This window comes from Gobio gobio (genome assembly GCF_949357685.1).
Source record: "Gobio gobio genome assembly, chromosome: 12".
Lineage (NCBI taxonomy): Eukaryota > Metazoa > Chordata > Actinopteri > Cypriniformes > Gobionidae > Gobio > Gobio gobio.
This window is the reverse complement of record NC_137105.1, coordinates 18,549,319-18,568,139: the sequence shown is the minus strand read 5'-3', so window position 1 is coordinate 18,568,139 and position 18,821 is coordinate 18,549,319. Positions and strand designations below refer to the sequence as shown.

Below are 18,821 nucleotides of genomic sequence, written 5' to 3'. Positions count from 1 at the left end.
TTTTGTTTTGTTGGCTCAGTGTGTTACCCATGTCGGCATCTGTTGCCGTCGGTAGGTGCTTGTTTTTGCCCATTGAACATGTTAAATCAGTGTTTGTAGGGTTGCGGAATGTCTGAGAAGCGACATACTGTTATCTGTTGATTGTCTGAATTATTCGGTGTCTGTCGGTGCAGTGTGAATTGGCATTTATATGTGGAAAAAGTGAGCAAAAACAAGTGTGTTCGGACAAAAATTCAGTTCAGAATCAGATCATAAAAATCTAAACAAAAAGTTTTTTTTTTTGCGGCGTCTTAAAAAAAACGTAGTGTTAAAGTGACAAAAAGAAATGGGACATTTGACACTTGCAGTAATGTCGATAAGCAGGATGAGTACTTTGACTGACTTAATGTCTCAGGAACTCGACCCATGAGGACCATCGATATAAAGCAGTAGAGGACAATGGCCACACTAACAGAACATCAGTTTCAACCCAACGTTACCTGATAATGAACTGCGAGGCATGGGGACATGCTATCAATTTTAAGCACCTAAAGATTTTTTTTTTCAGATTAATTCATTAGAGCATGGACCTATCTGAATCAGGAAAATGCAATAATACTTTGAAATGGAGGCCCTTGACATAACAGGACAGAGGCTAATACTGTAGGTATTAGACTTGTTATTAGATTTTCAGCAACTTTTAAATGATTTTATATTTCAACACCACACAATTTTGACTGCAATGAGAGAAATAGTTATGAAAAATCATACTCTGAGGCACCAGAGCTCAAGCATGCCCTCCTGCACGCACGCACACAGAATGAGAGAAAGAGAGAGAGAGATCTGCAAATAGAGCAGTCAAACTCACCTGAGGTAGAGCCAGTAAATAGGCCAGGGCGAGTGTCATATCTTTGGGAAAAGCATCACTGGCCAGCTGAAGGAGCACTATGAAATGACAGAGGAGATGGAGAGAAAAAAGAAGCCTGAATATTTCTGAGTTATTTCTGCAGTGAAGCACCTCCTTGCTGTACTGTAACATAACGTGACAGAAGAGAGAGAGAGAGAGGGATGAAAATGAGCCACTATGGCTCTCATTGGCAGTGTATAAACCTGAAATGTAACTGTGACAACAATATTGAGAGTGACGACGCAGATTCAGGTCCGGAACATATTCTTACCCTCAACCAAAATACCATTTGAAAAAAGCAATAAGATATGAGAGGCTGTCCACAACACAAAATCTCCCTTACGTGTAAAATCTCCTAACCAGACACAACAAGTAAGGAGCAATAGGATAAAAGGATATTTAGTTGTTTGTTTGGTTTCTATATGTGAGATGTTGCACTGAACAGACACGCCCAAAATACTAACACTCATAGCAGTATATTTTTAACATCTAATATGTCCTGATGAGCTGTGATTGTAAACAGTTTCTCATTCATTGTGGACAATTTGATAGGACACAATGCTGCAATGATTAGATAAATTGTATGATAATAGTATGAATAAATTACTGAATATACACCGATCAGGGATAACATTATTTCTAATATTGTGTAGATCCCCCTTTTGATGCCAAAACAGCCCACTAGACCCGTGAAGGTGTGCTGTGGTATCTGGCAGCAAGATGTTAGCAGCAGATCCTTTAAGTTGCAAGGTGGGGCCTACATGGATCGGACTTGTTTGTTCAGCACATCACACAGATGCTCGATTGGATTGAGATCTGGGGAATTTGGAGGCCAAAACAACACCTCAAACTCGTTGTGCTCCTCAAACCATTCCTGAACCTTTTTTGCTTTGTGGTAGGGCAAAAAAGTTCATTATCCTACTGAAAGAGGCCACAGCTACCAGGGAATTCCGTTTCCATGAAAGTACATGGTCTGCAACAATGCTTAGGAAGGTGGTATGTGTCAAGAAAAATCCACATGGATGGCAGGACCCAAGGTTTCCCAGCAGAACATAGCCCAAAGCATCACACTGCATCCGCCGGCTTGCCTTCTTCCCATAGTGCATCCTGGTGCCATGTGTTCCCCAAGTAAGCAACGCACATGCACCCAGCCATCCAAGTGATGTAAAAGAAAACGTGATTCATCAGACCAGGCCACCTTCTTCCATTGCTCGGTGATCTAGTTCTGATGTTTATGTGCCCACTGTTGACGCTCTCGGTAGTGGACGGGGGTAAGCAGGGGCACCCTGACTGGTCTGCGGCTATGCAGCCCCATATGCAACAAACTGCAAACTTTTGATAGATACTGACCACTGCAGACCGGGAACACCCCACAAGAGCTACAGTTTTGGTCGTCTAGCCATCACAATTTGCCCCTTGTCAAACTCGCTTAAATCCTTACGCTTGCTCAGGCTGCTCTACTTTCTTTTTCAAACAGCCATTAAAATGTTTGTTTTCGCAATTGTGTTCATCACAGCACCAAATACTTCAATACTTAATGTGCTACTTACTTTCGAACTTAAACAGTTTTACATTTCAATCTGGACTAAAACATGCTTGATTTTGATTGAAAATATTTAAATTTTCTATGATTATTGTTCGGTCAAATTTTTTAATAAGTCTCCATTAGTAAACCTTAGTTAATTAACTAGTTAACATAAACTGACAATACAGTACCGTTCCAAAGTCTTAGGCATGTTAGTATTTTCAACAACAACAACAATTTTTTTTTTTAAAACAGTTATTTATATCTTATTCTGTAGTGTGCTTTAGTGTAGTTCCCAACATTGCCAAACATTCCTTTTGTCATTATTTGTATTAATCCAGTGAGATTTTTGTATGCACAAGGAGTCTGACAACAGCTGGTATGCTCCACACGGAGATCTGATCTCACCATCATCGAGTCCATCTGGGATTACATGCAGAAACAGAAAAAACTGAGACAGACTGTGACAAAGTCTCCAAGATGTTTGAAGAAACCTACCTACAAAGCTACCAGAAAAACTATGTGCATGTGTACCTACTACCTAGGCTGCTTTAAACACAAAGGGTGGTCACACCAGATATTGATTTGATGTAGCTAATAAAAGTTCATTGATAAATACAATCTATTTATGACATTATCTTTGAAAGCATCCTCACTTTACAGCTTTTTTACACAAGTGCCTATCACTTTTCACAGTACTGTAGCTTTGCAGGTAGGTTTCTTCAAGTGTCTTGGAGACGTTGCTGCAGTTCTTCTGGATTTAGGTCGTGTGTCTAGCAAAGCGTTTTTTTCCAGAGGCTAGTGTATCTTTTCAATTGTTTTCAATGGGAGCACCGCGTTTTTAAAAGCAGTCAGGAGCGTGACGAGGCGATGAGCATCTATTTTCGCTGTGAACCTTTCGCAAAGACCCACCCCCTTTTATTACTGTTGCTATGTCCGACAAGCCATGGTGCTCTCACACCACATACGTTCTCACGTAGAGAAAATACATGCTCGTGAAGTGATTGTCTTCCTTCTAGTTCATTGATAAGCATGAAATAAACATGAATGAACACTAAAAGAAATGCTGTTTCAACTGCGGAAAGACGTCCGTACACACCGTTTTTCCAAGTTCAAGTCCACCGACGTTAACCTACTAACTCTCCTGACTGCTTTGTCGGACAAAACGGCAGATTCGGCGACGTGATTGGTCAGATCGCCTGTCAATCAAACTTGCAGCGAAGGGTGAATTGAAGAATGTTCAACTTTGAATAAAACGCAGCGTTCATCACTGGACCCAGCCGTCCAATCACAGTGGAGGAGGGGCGGGACAAATACAACACCAACCAACCGCCACATTCTGCTTGTACAACGTCAACAGATGACAAGAAGAAGCATAATAACGAAACAAAATAATTTAAAACAAGAGCCAGAACAAATACTTTACATTGTTATCTGCATTTTTATATACAAACAATACTGAAACCAACTATATGTGAAATGAAATAATAGTAACACTTCCGCGGATATTCCGTATCATAGCAAGCAAAGAGTCGCAACAATAAAACGCTGCGCTGCCAAAATGCTCTCAAGCGCTCACAGCAAGGCATTTTCAACAGAGCGCCTAGCATTTTCAGGTGGTTAAAAAACACTTTGGTGGACACATGGCCTAAGCGCCTGAAGTTGAAAAAAAAAAAACAACTCGGAGGAGAATAGTGCCCGACGTCATCATCGTCCAATCAAATGAATGGAGAGGCAGGCCTTCCATTGTGGTGACGGTTATCTTGATTAGACTGACAAGATAGCTGATTCAGGGGTTGTCTAGCAACACAAAAAAACAACTTCTAAATAAAAAACCGTCAACCTAAAAAACATGAAAAACGAGTTCTGTCTGATCGGGGCCTTAGTCCGTCTCAGTTTTTTCTGTTTCTTCATGTAAATCACAAACAGACTCGGTTATGGTGAGATCAGATCTCTGTGTGTAGCATGCTGGGTGTTGTCAGACTCCTTTTGCATTCAAAAATCTCACTGGATTATTACAATTAATGGCAAAAGAAATGTTTGAAAATGTAAAATGATATTTCCTACTGGCACACTATAGCAAAAGATATAAATAAATGGCTTAAAACCACTGTTTTTTTTGTGAAAAAACGAACGCGTCTAAAATTTTTGCACAGTACTGTACTTCAAAAGCATTTATTATTCCTAAAGTTAATCTCAACATTTACTAATGCACTATTTAATGGACCTGAACTAACATGAACTAACAATGAACGGTTGTATTTTAACAAAGATGAATAACTTCTGTAACAAATGTAAGAACATAAGTTATAAAGAAGGTAATGGTCAGCAATGGATCTATACGAGACACTTCAACATACTGCATGATTATTTTCTATAACCATCTGTCGAGTTTATGTGATAATGACCTTGAGTAAGCGTCACCTCATTTAACAGAGAACTAAACCTTACAGGCATTGTGGCTAGATTTGATCAATTAGGATCTGACCACAAACGCCCTGTGGGACGACTGTAAACATTCATTAACCCTGCAGTAACACACACAAGAACAGAATGTACGAAGCTAGTGAAGAAATGTTACTGTTAGAAACAAAGGCAGACTGCTGTGGGGACATATGCAGCACCAGACTCTCAAATACGATCAGCAGGTAACGTGAGAGTAATTTTTTCGGCAGCCCATCAGTTCCCATTTTTCACAGAACTGCAGTACCGTGTTGGGTTTTATTCTGCTATTCTGAGCCTGTGATGGTATCAAAGGCATTTTGCACGTCAAACAATCTTGGCAAGACAATGTTATCAAAAACAGCTGGAGCAGAGGGAGTCTTGTGTGTGCTGAAATACTAAAGGTGATAGCGCTACTAACAGTAAATGTTTTAGTGTTCTCAGCTGTTTGACGGCTTCTTTTAACATCTTTCCTTAAAGTCCCTTTAACATCGAAAAACTAGAGGTGTGGCTTCACACAGAGACACAGCGAAGATGATCAGAGATGGAAGCTGTCATTACACTTAAAAACTTGCGCTCTGTTCTATTCTAGAGTGTGTATGTGTGTGAGTGTAAAATTATGCGAGAGAGACCAAAAAAGATAGACGCGCTTTAGATAGGCACAGAATACACTTAGGAAAAAAGAACCTTCTAATCTTCACATGAAGCTGACAGGGTGGAATAAATAAACGTATTTATTGAAAAACAAATAGGGCTGTCGGTTTAAAGCGTTAATTTTATTAATTAGTTACAAAAATAACACGTTAAAATTATTCATGCATTTAACGCACCCGCCCAAGACCTACATAGTTCATCTTAGATTTCATACAGTTTATTGGTGATGAACATGATGCAGGACAACAAATTCAAGATATTGGGACAAAAATACCCCTCTATGAGTTTGTCTCATATTGATATAATGATATAGTTAAGCAATATCACACTAGTAACGAGTGCAACATCACACAAGTGCTGTTTTTGTCCCGAATAGTGCAAATGTGACATTGATTTTACACAACAGTTAATAAATAAGTAAATATTGTGTTATATTTTAGACACAATATTTTGCTGACGAAATATATTACCTATAAAGCCAGAGCAGAACAGTTGTGCATCTCCGAGCTGCACACAGCAGTGTTTCTTTTCTGAATGAATCAACGTTTTGAGCAAATCAATCGGGTGAACCCATTCATAAAGAGAGCCATTTACTTAATTCCTGAATGAATCAGCCGTTTGAATGAAATCACATGAAAGAAAGACTAAGGGCCAGATTTACTAACAGCTTGTGTCAGAGCAAATCCTCTTTTGGAGTTAAAAAAACAACTGTCAGGATTTACTAAAGACATGCAGTGAAAAATTAGCGCTGAAAAGGCGTGGAAAGGGTTATTTTTGCGGCTAAATTTATTGCATATGCATTTGTAGGAGTTTCCCTCTCAGACGCAAAACTTATAGAAGGAGAGTATTCAAATGAATCATGCAAGGTGATTTACTAAGGTTTGTGCTCGTCAATTTACTGGTATTTGTGTCATTATTTACTGCCAAAAAATGCATGCCTTAAACCAGATGCTAATTTGCGCTGCTCCTGGTAGATTGAGTTGGTCATTATGCAAATGACCTGGCTGCGGTCTGTGTTCTTTAATTTGCGTGTCGTCAGTAGATCACGTGCAGAACTTTTCAGTCCCATTGGAACTTTTTGGAATTGCGCTTTAACACTAATTCACCCTTCGCCGCAAGTTTGATTGAATCACCAATCACATCGCCCAATCTGCCGTTTTGTCCGACAAAGCAATCAGGAGAGTTAGTAGATTAATGTCAGTGGACTTGAACTTGGAAAAACGGTGTGTGTATAGGCCTGTCGCGATAGTCAATAAATCAATTAATCACACGATTAAAAAAAATGAGCTTTATAATTTTTTCGGCCGCGATAATTTCCAGCGTCTGTGTTTATATCCATTTTTGCAGAGCGTTACATTATATGATTACGCTCTTATACATGTAAATGCTTCTAAGTGTGACATACAGCGCATTCTCGTGTCTTGTCGATGTCGTGTCTGTGTGGCTGCGTCTCATGTCAGCCAATCGAGGAACTCTGACACACACACACACACACTCAACGCACAGTCAGACTCGCGTCAGTCTCCTGCTCACATCGAGTTCTCTTTTGCTCATGAACAAACAATAACAACAACACAGAGAATTTTGAGTATTCTCATATTAGGAGTCTTAAATTAGTTAAATAACGTCTTAAATGAACTTGAAGAATTGTGAGGAAATGAGATGCACGGGACAGCGCGTGAGATCCGCGTCATGTTCTTAAAGTGACGGCAGCACTGATGATTCCTGTCATTAATGTTCATCAAAGAATAACGGGAACAGAGAAAATTGTAGCTTTAATGATGATTAATCTAGATTTCATTTATTATTTATGCAGTTAAGAAAGGTGTTTGATAACTGTTACATTTCTGTATGTCTAACAGGGAAGGCCACAGGTAAAAATAAAATTTATTATAATGGGGTTGTGTAAAGATTGTTTTAAGTTCACTTAAATTAAAAGTTGTTTTTTAAAGCCTAATAAATGTTGAAACTGGGAGCTTTCAGTTATACTGTAATGTCATTAATGTTTCATAGAGACATCAGTGATACTGGCCTTCATTCATAAAAACATGACAATACAACACATTTAAAATATGCAGTCAATAAATTGTTTCTACATTAATTTGGAGAGTAACTGAAATTATTACAATATCAAAACATTAAAAACGTATTAATCGTGGATTCATGATTAATTACAGAAAAAAATGCAATTAATTAGTTTTAAAAAAAAATTATCGATTCCCAGCACTACCTAAAACACAATCATCCGTTGAAGCTTTCCCAGCTGTTTATTCAAGTGCATTTTTATGTTAACAGACTGAGAGTCCATTACTTTTTTTGTTTTGGTTGTTTTGTTCATTTATTATGGATATTTAAAATGCTTTCCGTTTTCAGTGTTAAATAGTCTTTAGAAATAAAAGTTTATTGATCTTTGAAAAGGTGTACCTGCATTATTATGCCATTATCATTATTTTAGATGAAAATGGTCTCAGAACGACAATATTATCGTTTATCGCAATAATTTGTTGGCCAATTTATCGTCCAGCAAAATTTGTTATCGTGACAGGCCTATGTGTGTACTGACGTCTTGCCGCGGTTGAAACAACATTTCCTTTAGTGTTCATTCATGTTTATTTCATGCTTATCAATGAACTAGAAGGAAGAGCTCAGTTAAAGCTGTCACGAGCAGCTTTAACTGAGGTGCTACAGCGATCACGACACATTAAAGAGCCACAAAACGATATTTATTGTTTAAATTTCTTTAAAAAATTACAATTTCAAAGTTGAGACTTTGTTTCATATCAAAAGTAACTTGCTCTATCCTGTCTGTTGGCGTGTTGTCAGTGTCCTCTTTGCTCCGCGATGTATTTTCTCAACGTAAAAACCATAGACAGTAAAAGAAATGGACACAGCGACCCCATAGACTTCAACAGAGAAAAGTGAAGTCAATTAGAAGCACTCACTTCCTGATGGCTGAGCGTACTGCGCAGCCTCAGACTGAGCTCGATGACGTAGATGTGACGTGAGCAACCTGTCTGACAGTTGTAAGTCTTCTAGTAGTTGTGCAAAGTGATATCTGAATCACCGAATCTTGCAGAGACGGAGAGCGTGAGCAGGAGCAACTGAGGCTTCTCCCCATGCTTCTCCCTTGACTTTATCGGACTTTATGCCTCCACGTCCCCCCGATTGCCTCAAAGACAGTAAAAGATTACCTGTGAGCTTCTCCTCCTGTCTATACAGTAATTTCTCTACGGTGCGACAGAGAGTCGCGTGGTTATGACGCAATCGTTAGCCTATTTTTACAAAAACAGCTTCTACAGGGCGATAGTGTACGATACAAGGTAATGGAGCCTGTTATACATTGTCGTGTTTCTTTAGAAATAAACAATGGACAAATTGAGTCTTTAAACGCCTCAGATGTAAAGTTATTCGCTGTCAAAGTGATGCCACTTTGGTGAGAACGTGTGTGGTGTGAGAGCGCCATGGCTTGTCAGACATAGCAACAGTAACTAAAGGGGGCGGGTCTTTGCGAACGGTCAATTCAGTTTAGTAAATCTGGCCCCTAAAAATGACTTGCCACCTACTGGCAGTTTTAATTTCTCATTGCAGTACTGGCCAACGTCTGTGAATCTTCTATATGATGTGACACACGCGACTCATGCGCACAGAAATTTGTTTTTGTTTTATGTGCATGAACGGATAAAACCCCCCACAAAATTAGGCCAAAATGCCGGTTTCATCGAGTATCCTCGTAAGCAGAATCTTAAAGGCGCAGTATGTAAGATTTTTGGATTCAAATATCCAAAAAACATTAGAATAATATGACAGGTTTTGTTGACTTGAGTACTTACATTATCCAAAATGTTTCCAAGAATGTTTAAATCTAGAGAAATAAGCTATTTTAGTCAGGACACAGACCTTGTCTGTGCGTTGCTTATCAATTACATCATACCTGCATAACCCTCGATTTACGTTTGTTTTGTAGAAACCATGGAAACACCAAAGACACTTTAATATACTATGTCTTTTATTACACATGAGCAACTGTTTGGATACATTCATTGACAGAAAGCTAATCATAGTTATATAACTTAGCACAGTTAGTCTTACAGTAAATCAAGAAAACAAGGTTTAAACACTGAGTACCATGTTTTACCATGCCTAATATCGATCTAGCTTACTGCAGTGTGCAACAGGTGTCTCATAGTAGCTGAGGAGTAAACGCAGAGTAGCATTATAACAACTTTCAACAATCTATTAAAAACTTTAATGTTATGTGTGATTAAATGCAATTAATTACAGAAAAATTAGCAATTAATTTGTTCTTTTTTTAATCGATTGACAGCCCCTCTAAATGGAATGAAAAATAATACTCTTGCATAGTCAGAAATGTGATGCCTAGAGGAGAAAAAAGAAAAGAAAAATGCTGACCATATCAGCAGCGGAAAGCATCCTTAATTCATAACCTTTAAGCATTTCACACAGAAGAACAGAGATTAGAGAGGACATGCGCGTAATATCTAAACAAGCAAAGAACCATGACTGTTCTTATAAGAGGTGTATTCAGCATACGTTTTAGCGTGCAGGTCATTAATTTAGCATTATCAGCCTGACACAAGCACTTTCCTTTCATCTCACGTTCTCCCTCCCGAAGGTGACTTTACGCCTGTTGTGCGCAACTGAACGACAGTGACACAGGAGGAATTAAAAGAGAGGATAAGAAAGGAAGAGGTAAAGGGAGATGTGCTATTTGCATTCTTCTACCAAAGTTCCTGCACCCTTCCCATCACTCTGCATTGATTTTCTCACTCGCCTCATCCATCTTGAAGCAAAAGGCCTTGATATTTTGACTAGCCGCTATCTCTCTTGTATCGGGAGGGTGTGCATTATTTACTGCTGTCTGCTTGCGGTGAGTACACATTAATTAATCAATATGACGCTATTCTTCCAGACATGTAGCCAGCAAGTGGTGATACATCAGGGAGAGACGAGGCCAGGCGGAGGGAGCGGTTGGTACCCGAGAAGCTGCCCCGGGGCAAAAGATTACTGCATTCCTAGCAAGGACACTGCAACTAACAAGAGGGTGATGAGAGACGACTGATGGCGGATGGTTAACTGGGACGGTTGAGGTCACTAGTCACTGTGATGAGACTTGATTTAAGGTGTAAATGTTTGTATATATAAGGAGCACTACCTTCGGTTGCAGGAAAAAGATGCTGTCCCTCGCTGTTAGTTTCAGCCAATTTGCCTGTCCGTAGTAAAACTTCTGCAAAGTCTTCTTGCGGAGTGTAGTGATACGAGGAATACACATCCTCAGCCTGAAATAGAAATTGAGGAGAGTGGATATTACACTTTTGTTTTTGTAATAACTTATTCTGAAATAGTTTTGCATTAAAATTCTACCTAAAAAACAAAGGTCAATGGTATATTTATACACCAATTATACACCTATAGAAGGCTGAATAATTCTAATGGTTTAGAAGCAGCTGTTACAGTCATACAGATTTTTTTAATAGTGTGACCAAATCGGTTTAATATTGTGATAAAAAAAAAACTAACTGAAACTGTAAAATATATGATGGAAAAAAATGTCAAAAGAACCATTTACAGTTTTTCTCAATCGATTTGACACCTTTCTCTAAATGAATGTAGTTGCTCTCAAAACAATTAAACACACTAGCCGCGTTTCCATTACAGATTTGCGCAAAACTTTTGCGATATTTTCTAAAAGTCGATAAAAAAATATTGCGAAATGACGCCGTTTGTTATGCGACTAAAACTATTTTTTTCCTCTCGTGAGAAGTCATTCCAAAAATTATGCTACGCATGTTGTTAGGTTTATGTATATCCCAGCCACCGCACACCATTATTTTTAATGGAAAGAGACTTGTGTGTTATCCAAGCATTGACGGCAAGGAAAGCACCTTACACTTGAGCAGCACATATGAGGTGTTTCTGGGTGTATCTCTATCTTATCTGCTTCTAGGTCTTGATAAATTGTGGCATTTTATATTCTACTGTTTTTTATGAGTTTAATAAAGAGCTCCGTCTCATCTTCTGTCCAAACATACCATCATCTGTAAAGAATGATCGACTTTTACATATGCCAGGTTATTGTGACACTTTGCGAAAAGTTTGAATTTGCATGGTGGTAGTAACTCAAAGCTTTTTTTTTTACCACTTCGTTATTTTGGCTTAGAATTTCGTTTGTTGGAAATATAAACTGAATTTAGAAATGCTTTTGAAATGAAAAACTTTGCATTTAATAAACAAAATATATTTTTGAAATGATTTGGAGCGTTTGGAGTTGCAAAGTAATCTGTTCCCTAAGTCCATGGCCTTTGCTGTTATTGTGAGTGTACACAAATAAAAGTAGACAGTTTACTGTTTATAATTATATCTTGCACTTATCTGTATGGCTAAAAATGACAGAGTATGTGAGTTGTTTCCGCGGTCATAAAGGACAAAATCGATCAGAAGGCGCCGACAACTTCGTCAGACAGAGGGTTAAAGTAAACGTAGCCTATTTTGTTTCATAGTTGGGCTATGTTTAAATATTATATTTTTTTTATTTCATATGTTGTGCGCATATGTCTGGGGACATGGATTTTGAGCACTTCATTGAATTTTGTTTTCTAGAAAGTCTTTCTTTAAAATTAATTTAGTTTTGTATAAATTGTATTTTAATTTTGATCAATGTTTAATCCACTATTTGGCTGTATATTTAATAAATAAGAAGCAAACCAAGATCTTCGGGAATGGATTGACGTGCGTAACTGGGCTATTTCCGCGGCCTTTGAGTAAGGCTGAAACTATAGCGTCTTTCTTTTTTTAATACCTTTCTTGAATATATGTCTTAATTACAGTAGGCCTATAGACAGTAATGATATTTGTGGCTGCACCGGGGTCCGTCATTAAAAGGTTAAAGTTACGCCACTGTCCTTATTAGGATAAAATATATATTGTTTTATCGTCATAAGATCTCGTTATTATAACATACTTGAGTGGAAAAAAATGATATGTAGGCCCTGTGTGGCAGCAATGCGTCACCGTACTAGGTGACCTGTAAAGGCGAAAAAACTGTTTCCATTGCAGTTTTGCAAAAATTTCCTTTTTCGAATTGCCTGAAAAACCACCTCATGCGAGCGTAAAAACTTTTTTGCGATATATGGGAGTTTTTGCGAAAATGCGTGTTTCCATTGGCCGTATTTTCAATTCGCAATTTCAATTTGCGAAATTTAAAGGGTAATGTTGCCAAGACAGTTTAGTATTCACTGCATAATGAAGCACTGCATTTTTTTCTATTAATGCATTTATCAAAAATAAATACTATATAATATAAATAATAATATAAATAAAAACATCAAAACTGCAAGTGTGTTCTCTGTTGATTTGATAAATTCAGCAGTAGATACACAAATACATAAATTAAAATGCATGTTTTTTGTGTTCTTTAATTGTGTTCTTTAAATGATGAGTTTAGTTGTATAGCGATGGGTTTTCGCCCAAAATAAATCAATCAATAAATACATCTACTGCAATCATTGAATTAATGAATGTTATAGATCTTGACTCTCATTTACATCTGGACAAAGAATTTAATCAACATCTCAGCATATATTTTCATATATACTAAGTCATGCATCACAGGAAAAAAAGCTGTTAATGCTGATACAAGATCAGTATCAGACCTTGTGCCACAACTTCTCCAAAAGCCATCACTGAAAACAGGACAATATGTTGGTTGTCAAACAACAAAATGACAAAGGTGGTGAACATGATTTGTTGCTATATTCAAAGATTTCTGAAGCCACATGACAACTTTGTGTAAAGAACGGACCAAAGTTATTTACTGAAACTCTTGAAATCATCCCCTTTATGTACTTGATTGAAGTGGCAAAACTCACCAGCTCACTAATTTTGATATGTTTGTTAAAGTATGGCTTCAGAAATATAGCGCACAAGTCATATGGACCACTGATACTTTATAATATAGTCAGTGTGCTCAGTTTCCTTTTAGAAGTTTGAGAGCTTCAGATTCACTGTAATTGCAAGGAAAAGAGTGATCGGTACATTATCTAAAATATTGAAATACTAAAATACTGCTTTTGTGTCCCACTGAGGGAAGTCAACATGAGTGTAATTAAATGACAAAATATCATTAACCACATACACACTCCGAACTAAACTTCATATATTAAAATTTCCTTCATCACAGCTGTGAATTTAATAAGACATGGGAATGGGAGAGAGAGAGAGAATAAAGCTATAGGAGAAAAACACAGACAGATGAGATCCAGAAGCAATGAGATATAGTAAAATTTACCGTATTGACATATGGATCATCGAACAGCTCCTCGTAGAAAGGACTGCACCCCTGCCTCTCCAGATCTGCATTCTGATTGGCCGCACCGGTACGGCTTCTATCCGAAGCTTGTCCCTGAGAGGAGATAAACGTTCATTAAACATTCATAGAATATTCATAAAACATTCACAGACACGCATGCAGGAGCCATTAATGTTCCAGCCGCGCTCATAAACGTTCGTAAGGCGCCAGATCCTTCTGCCCAGGACGAGAGTGGGGGTGGGTGGGTTGGGGGGCTTTTTGATTCTGGTCTTGAGTTACTATGGAAGGCCATTATAAATGCACAAGCCTCTGCTTGTCATCAACCATTCCACAGGAAAGACTCAGGCAAATCCCGCAGATTGAGGAACCAGAAACAGGAAATCAAAAAACAAATCGCTTCACAAAGAGACACGCAGACGTCGGCCGGGGAGAGGTTCGTTCAATCAGTCATGCCAGGTTTTAATGGCCTAACGAAACCTGCCAAAAAATGTGCAGGCGAGTCTCACTGTTGAGCTTTGTCCAACCTGTTCCTGGCAGTTGTGTTTTGAAGAGGAGTGATGCATAATGGAGCGGGGAGCACAGTTACACTTCTGAGAGTGGCGAACAAAACCTTTCAGCCCGAATTTAAATGCGACTTACGTGCAGAGGGCGAAGTAAGCTGAGGGACTCCCTCCACCAATGGGAGTCGCTGACGGAGGTCAGTACGGCTCTGGTGGTCATGGTGGTGTTGGTTAGGACCTCTATGGTGCGGGCTGTGGTTCTGTGCAGCAGGTCTGTGGGGTTAATTGATCCAGGAACAGCAGCTCCAGCCTGCTATGGGCAGCCAGGGAAGGTTAGACATGAGCCATAATGATCGAATTACAGTGGTTACAGCTAGAGCAAATAATCCATATACAGTAGGATTTTTTCCCTTTCTACAGACACCTTTGGCTTTCTCACCAGGGATATTAAGACAGTATTTTCTCTAAAGCTGCTGTGAAAAAAAAGATGTTTAAGTGCTTGACAAATAAAAGGGAATTAACTTGACAAATTAGGACCATGATGCTGTGATTTAATGAGCAATATAACCAAAATAATATGGTTGCCTAGAGTATTTTACAACATGATAATATAAGACAAAAATGCTAAAACTGTAATAGAACGATGCCATATATCAGTAAAAAATTATGATTTACTCACCCTCAAGTCATCCTAGGTGTATATGACATTCTTCTTTCAGACGAATACAAACAGAGTTCTATTAAAATGTCCTGTCTCTTCCAAGCGTTATAATAGCAGTGAATGGCTGTCCACAAAAGTGCATCTATCCATCATATAACTGCTCCACATGGCTTCCGGGGGTTAATAAAGGCCTTCTGAAGCGAAGCGATACGTTTGTGTAAGAAAAATATCCCTATTTAATTAAATTAATTCATCTGAAAGAAGAATGTCATATACACCTAGGATGACTTGAGGGTGAGTAAATCATGGGCTAATTTACATTTTTGGGTGAACTCTCTCTTTAAGAAGGTAAATAGTGTAAATTTTGATTTCATGCTGACATTTGGTTGATTTTAGGGCTAGAACACTCCCAAAATGGATCTCCTGAAATGTATTAATATTGCCAAAGTCAACAGGTCTACTTATCATCAGGCTAAGATATTTGACATACATTTAACTACAATGATTTGTGTCAGAAATTGACTTCTAATAATGCCAAATCATGGGCAGTCAGGGCTGTAAATGTTATGATGTTGCAATTAGGTGGCAAATATACTAATTTACCTAAGGCATGTGGTTACCCAGCAGGGAAAATGCCAACACAAAGAAACTAGAGGAAATCCCAGCAGGGACAGAGATTTCCTTTTAATCCTATAAAACAAACAAAAGCGCTACTGTAGTCATCTCATTGCGCTAAAGTCGACATGCATTATAAATGAAGGTATAGGCACAGAGACGTAAATTGACTCCTGAGTGAGAAAGCTCTCTGCCATCCACTGAGAAAGCACTGGCAGCTCTCTGTAGCAACATGACAAAAACTAAAGGGAATGCAGGTGTTTACATGTTACCACAATGCTAGATGAACTTTTCAAAAATGTCAGACACAGGAAATGCGCGCTAGCTCACAAAGCCCTCCTAGACTGTGTGTACAAAGCTGAATCACACATTTGACCTCATCAATACTTCATTCAGTTTTAAAAATCACATTTAGAAAATAAACATTTACACAAATGTATTTTTGTGCACACATTAATAATTAAACGTGGGGTGTCTTTTCTCATGGTGAGGTGAAAACAGTGCTTGCTATGAGTAAAGCAGCTGGGCTCTGAAGCCATATTTACAACGTATGAAAAATGCAGAGTGTGTTAGTCACTGAGGCATTGAACTCATAGTTCAGTCAGAGGCTGTGCTTTATAGCCCACTATAATGTAATGATCAAGGGGAAGAATTTACCATTTTATAGCCATGAATGAAGCATGGGTGCTCATGTAAAAAACGTGTGATGAAAGCTTACAGTAAAGCAATAAGTCCAAATTGGCACTTTTTACTTTCTTATTGCAGGTTCATTGTCTTAAAGTGAACAATTTACCATTTCAAAGGAGAAAAAAGGTAGCTTCTTAAAAATATAATAACTTGTGATTCAATATAATAATGAAAATAATAATTTTTTAAAGGGGTCATGACATGGATTTTTTAATATGTTAATTGAGGTTCACTTACGATGTTAATAAAATTTTCGCACAAGAAACAAATGCGGAAAAACTATTATTTTCAACTTTCATTCTGACCATCTGTCTGAAATGATCCGTTTTTAAAAAAAAGTGGCTCCTTTGAGGGCTTGTCGGCCACTGTTATGAATGGCTAACATCATTCAGGCTCGTAGCCAACCTTTTTTTTTCAAAAAGTGGACCTTTTTCACATCATATTTACTACAATGTTGTCAAATTACTAACCAAGTTCATGTACCACCTTTTTCAGTCCAAACACACACTGTTTGGCATGGATAATCAAAACTTCCCCACAAAGTTTAAATCACAACTTCACATGACAGAACTAGAAGCTAACATGTGGTTGTTTCATGTTGTGAAACATGATGTTTTGAAGAAGTCACTAAATGTACATTTGTAGGATCACTAACGTATAATTGGTCAGGAAACAAAGGTACTTGAATTGTTTGGCGTATACTTTGCTGAACACACACTAGGTAGTTAGGGGGGTTGGGGGGCATGCTCCCCCGAGAAAATTTAGATTTCTCTGATCTAAATCTGTGCATTTTAAGACGTTTGAAGGCCAAAACAAATATGAGAAATAGCTTTAAAACTAAGTCAGTGAGCAGTAAACTATCTGTCAATCCTGCTCTCTCTTCCTCTCCATCACTATTTCTTTTTCTCTCATTCTCCTTATCTTGCAATCTCTTCCCCTCCTAAAGCAGTCAACAAAACATAGGGTCAATATATATTTAGAATATATTTTATTAATCACTTTCTAAGATGTTTTTTTAAATTAATTCACAATATGTCCACATTCATTATTAATCTTATGCATTATATGAAGAAAACAGATTATAGCCTACACATCGGAAAAATACAGAGGTCCAGATTCTAATTATTGGCCGTCATTACTTTAAATAACACCTGTTTATTAAAAAAAACGGACTTCAATTCTGGACCTTTGGCAGTGAGGGGTGGTTCGTTCGAACCCCCAGAACTCCCCCTGAAACAGTATCAACGCCCCCTCGCTATTGCACGCAAGTAAGTATTTTGAAACATTACCCATATAAAACCATCATTTACAGACAAAGTATTATGAAATCAGTTACTTATGGGTTGTGATGCAGCTGCTGTCAGCTCAGATCCAATACAGTTGGCTGCATCTTTCAACAGACTTTTTTGTTGTTGTTGCAAACTCTCCATTACACTGCGCCTCTTTTACAAAACAAAATGCTCCGAACAAACATAATCCTCTGACGTGATCCAGGACGCTTTAAAAATAAACCAATCCACTTGTTTCCGACACCTTTTATAATGAGGAGAACATTTTAAGCTATGAAACTTGCAGGATGTTTAAATGGTACCTCTTCTATGTCAAAAGATCAAGGCAAATTTGATTTCTCATGTCATGACCCCTTTAATGTGTTATTCATTTACGTTTAAAAATTCATTCGTCGCAACATAGGACCATTTAAATTGAACTAGTAAAGTGAAAGGGTGTTTAAAATGGTGAAAATAAATGTATTCAAATGTTAATGTTGATAAAGAAAAGTCCATGGGCACATCAAGGCACCAATTATTCACATACAGGAAAAAGTAACACAAAACTGTTGTAAAGAGGTAAAGCACAATACTCAGAGGACAATTAGCAAAGATTTATCACTCAAAAAATATTTGCTCTTCAAAGTGTCACACTAAATAAAGACCACTGACGTGATGTATGCAGAAGCGCTGTTCTTTACCTCTGACAGCTCGCTGCCTGTTCTCCGGGCTTGAGAGGGATCAATCTTGTAATTTACAGCCTGGTACAGAACCTAAGACAAGAGAGGAGAGCAAAGCATTGACTTTTTCATTTCTACCCTTCAGCACAATACCTTTTTTTCTCTTCAATTTTCTTTGCTCTTAAATGTTTAATCGTTCTGCCAGTATTTATACTTGACACCGCAGTAAAATGTATTTAAATTACTATTCCATTCCTCAATACATTTTCTTTTGAGTGTTTCAATGTGGTGTCTATCTTGGTATTCGTAAATCTACTTAAGTCTTTCCTGAAAGCAGCCTGACACCAAAGCAGTCAACACAGATGGAGATAGAGGCAGCTTGAGCTGGAAAGAGTGCTCGGGGGTTAATAGTATGTGTGCTGGGGGCGATTTCCAAAACTTAAAAGCTCCATTTTAAGTCTAGAGTCTAGTGCGTCCAACACAACATATCCATATAAACAAAAACTTGGCAACACTTGGCAAATAGAGGAGAGATTCAAAGCATAGAAGCTTTAAATATAAGAGGCATCCTAGGGTT

At 38.0% G+C, this 18,821-nt stretch overlaps 2 protein-coding genes across 2 annotated transcripts in view; one reads left to right on the top strand and one right to left on the bottom strand.

The window, feature by feature from the left end:
- Window positions 1–18,821, top strand: part of drc1 (dynein regulatory complex subunit 1 homolog (Chlamydomonas)) — a 548,506-nt gene that overhangs the window by 93,731 nt on the left and 435,954 nt on the right. The window lies entirely within an intron of this gene.
- The window catches only part of nbas (NBAS subunit of NRZ tethering complex), a 262,104-nt gene that overhangs the window by 130,525 nt on the left and 112,758 nt on the right, over window positions 1–18,821 (bottom strand). The window contains exons 35-39 of the mRNA XM_079831768.1: window positions 18,266–18,337; window positions 14,473–14,646; window positions 13,813–13,926; window positions 10,681–10,804; window positions 848–924 (exon numbers count right to left, since the gene is read on the bottom strand). Coding sequence (XP_079687894.1) covers window positions 848–924; window positions 10,681–10,804; window positions 13,813–13,926; window positions 14,473–14,646; window positions 18,266–18,337 — 561 coding nt within the window. The remainder of the gene's footprint in view (window positions 1–847; window positions 925–10,680; window positions 10,805–13,812; window positions 13,927–14,472; window positions 14,647–18,265; window positions 18,338–18,821) is intronic.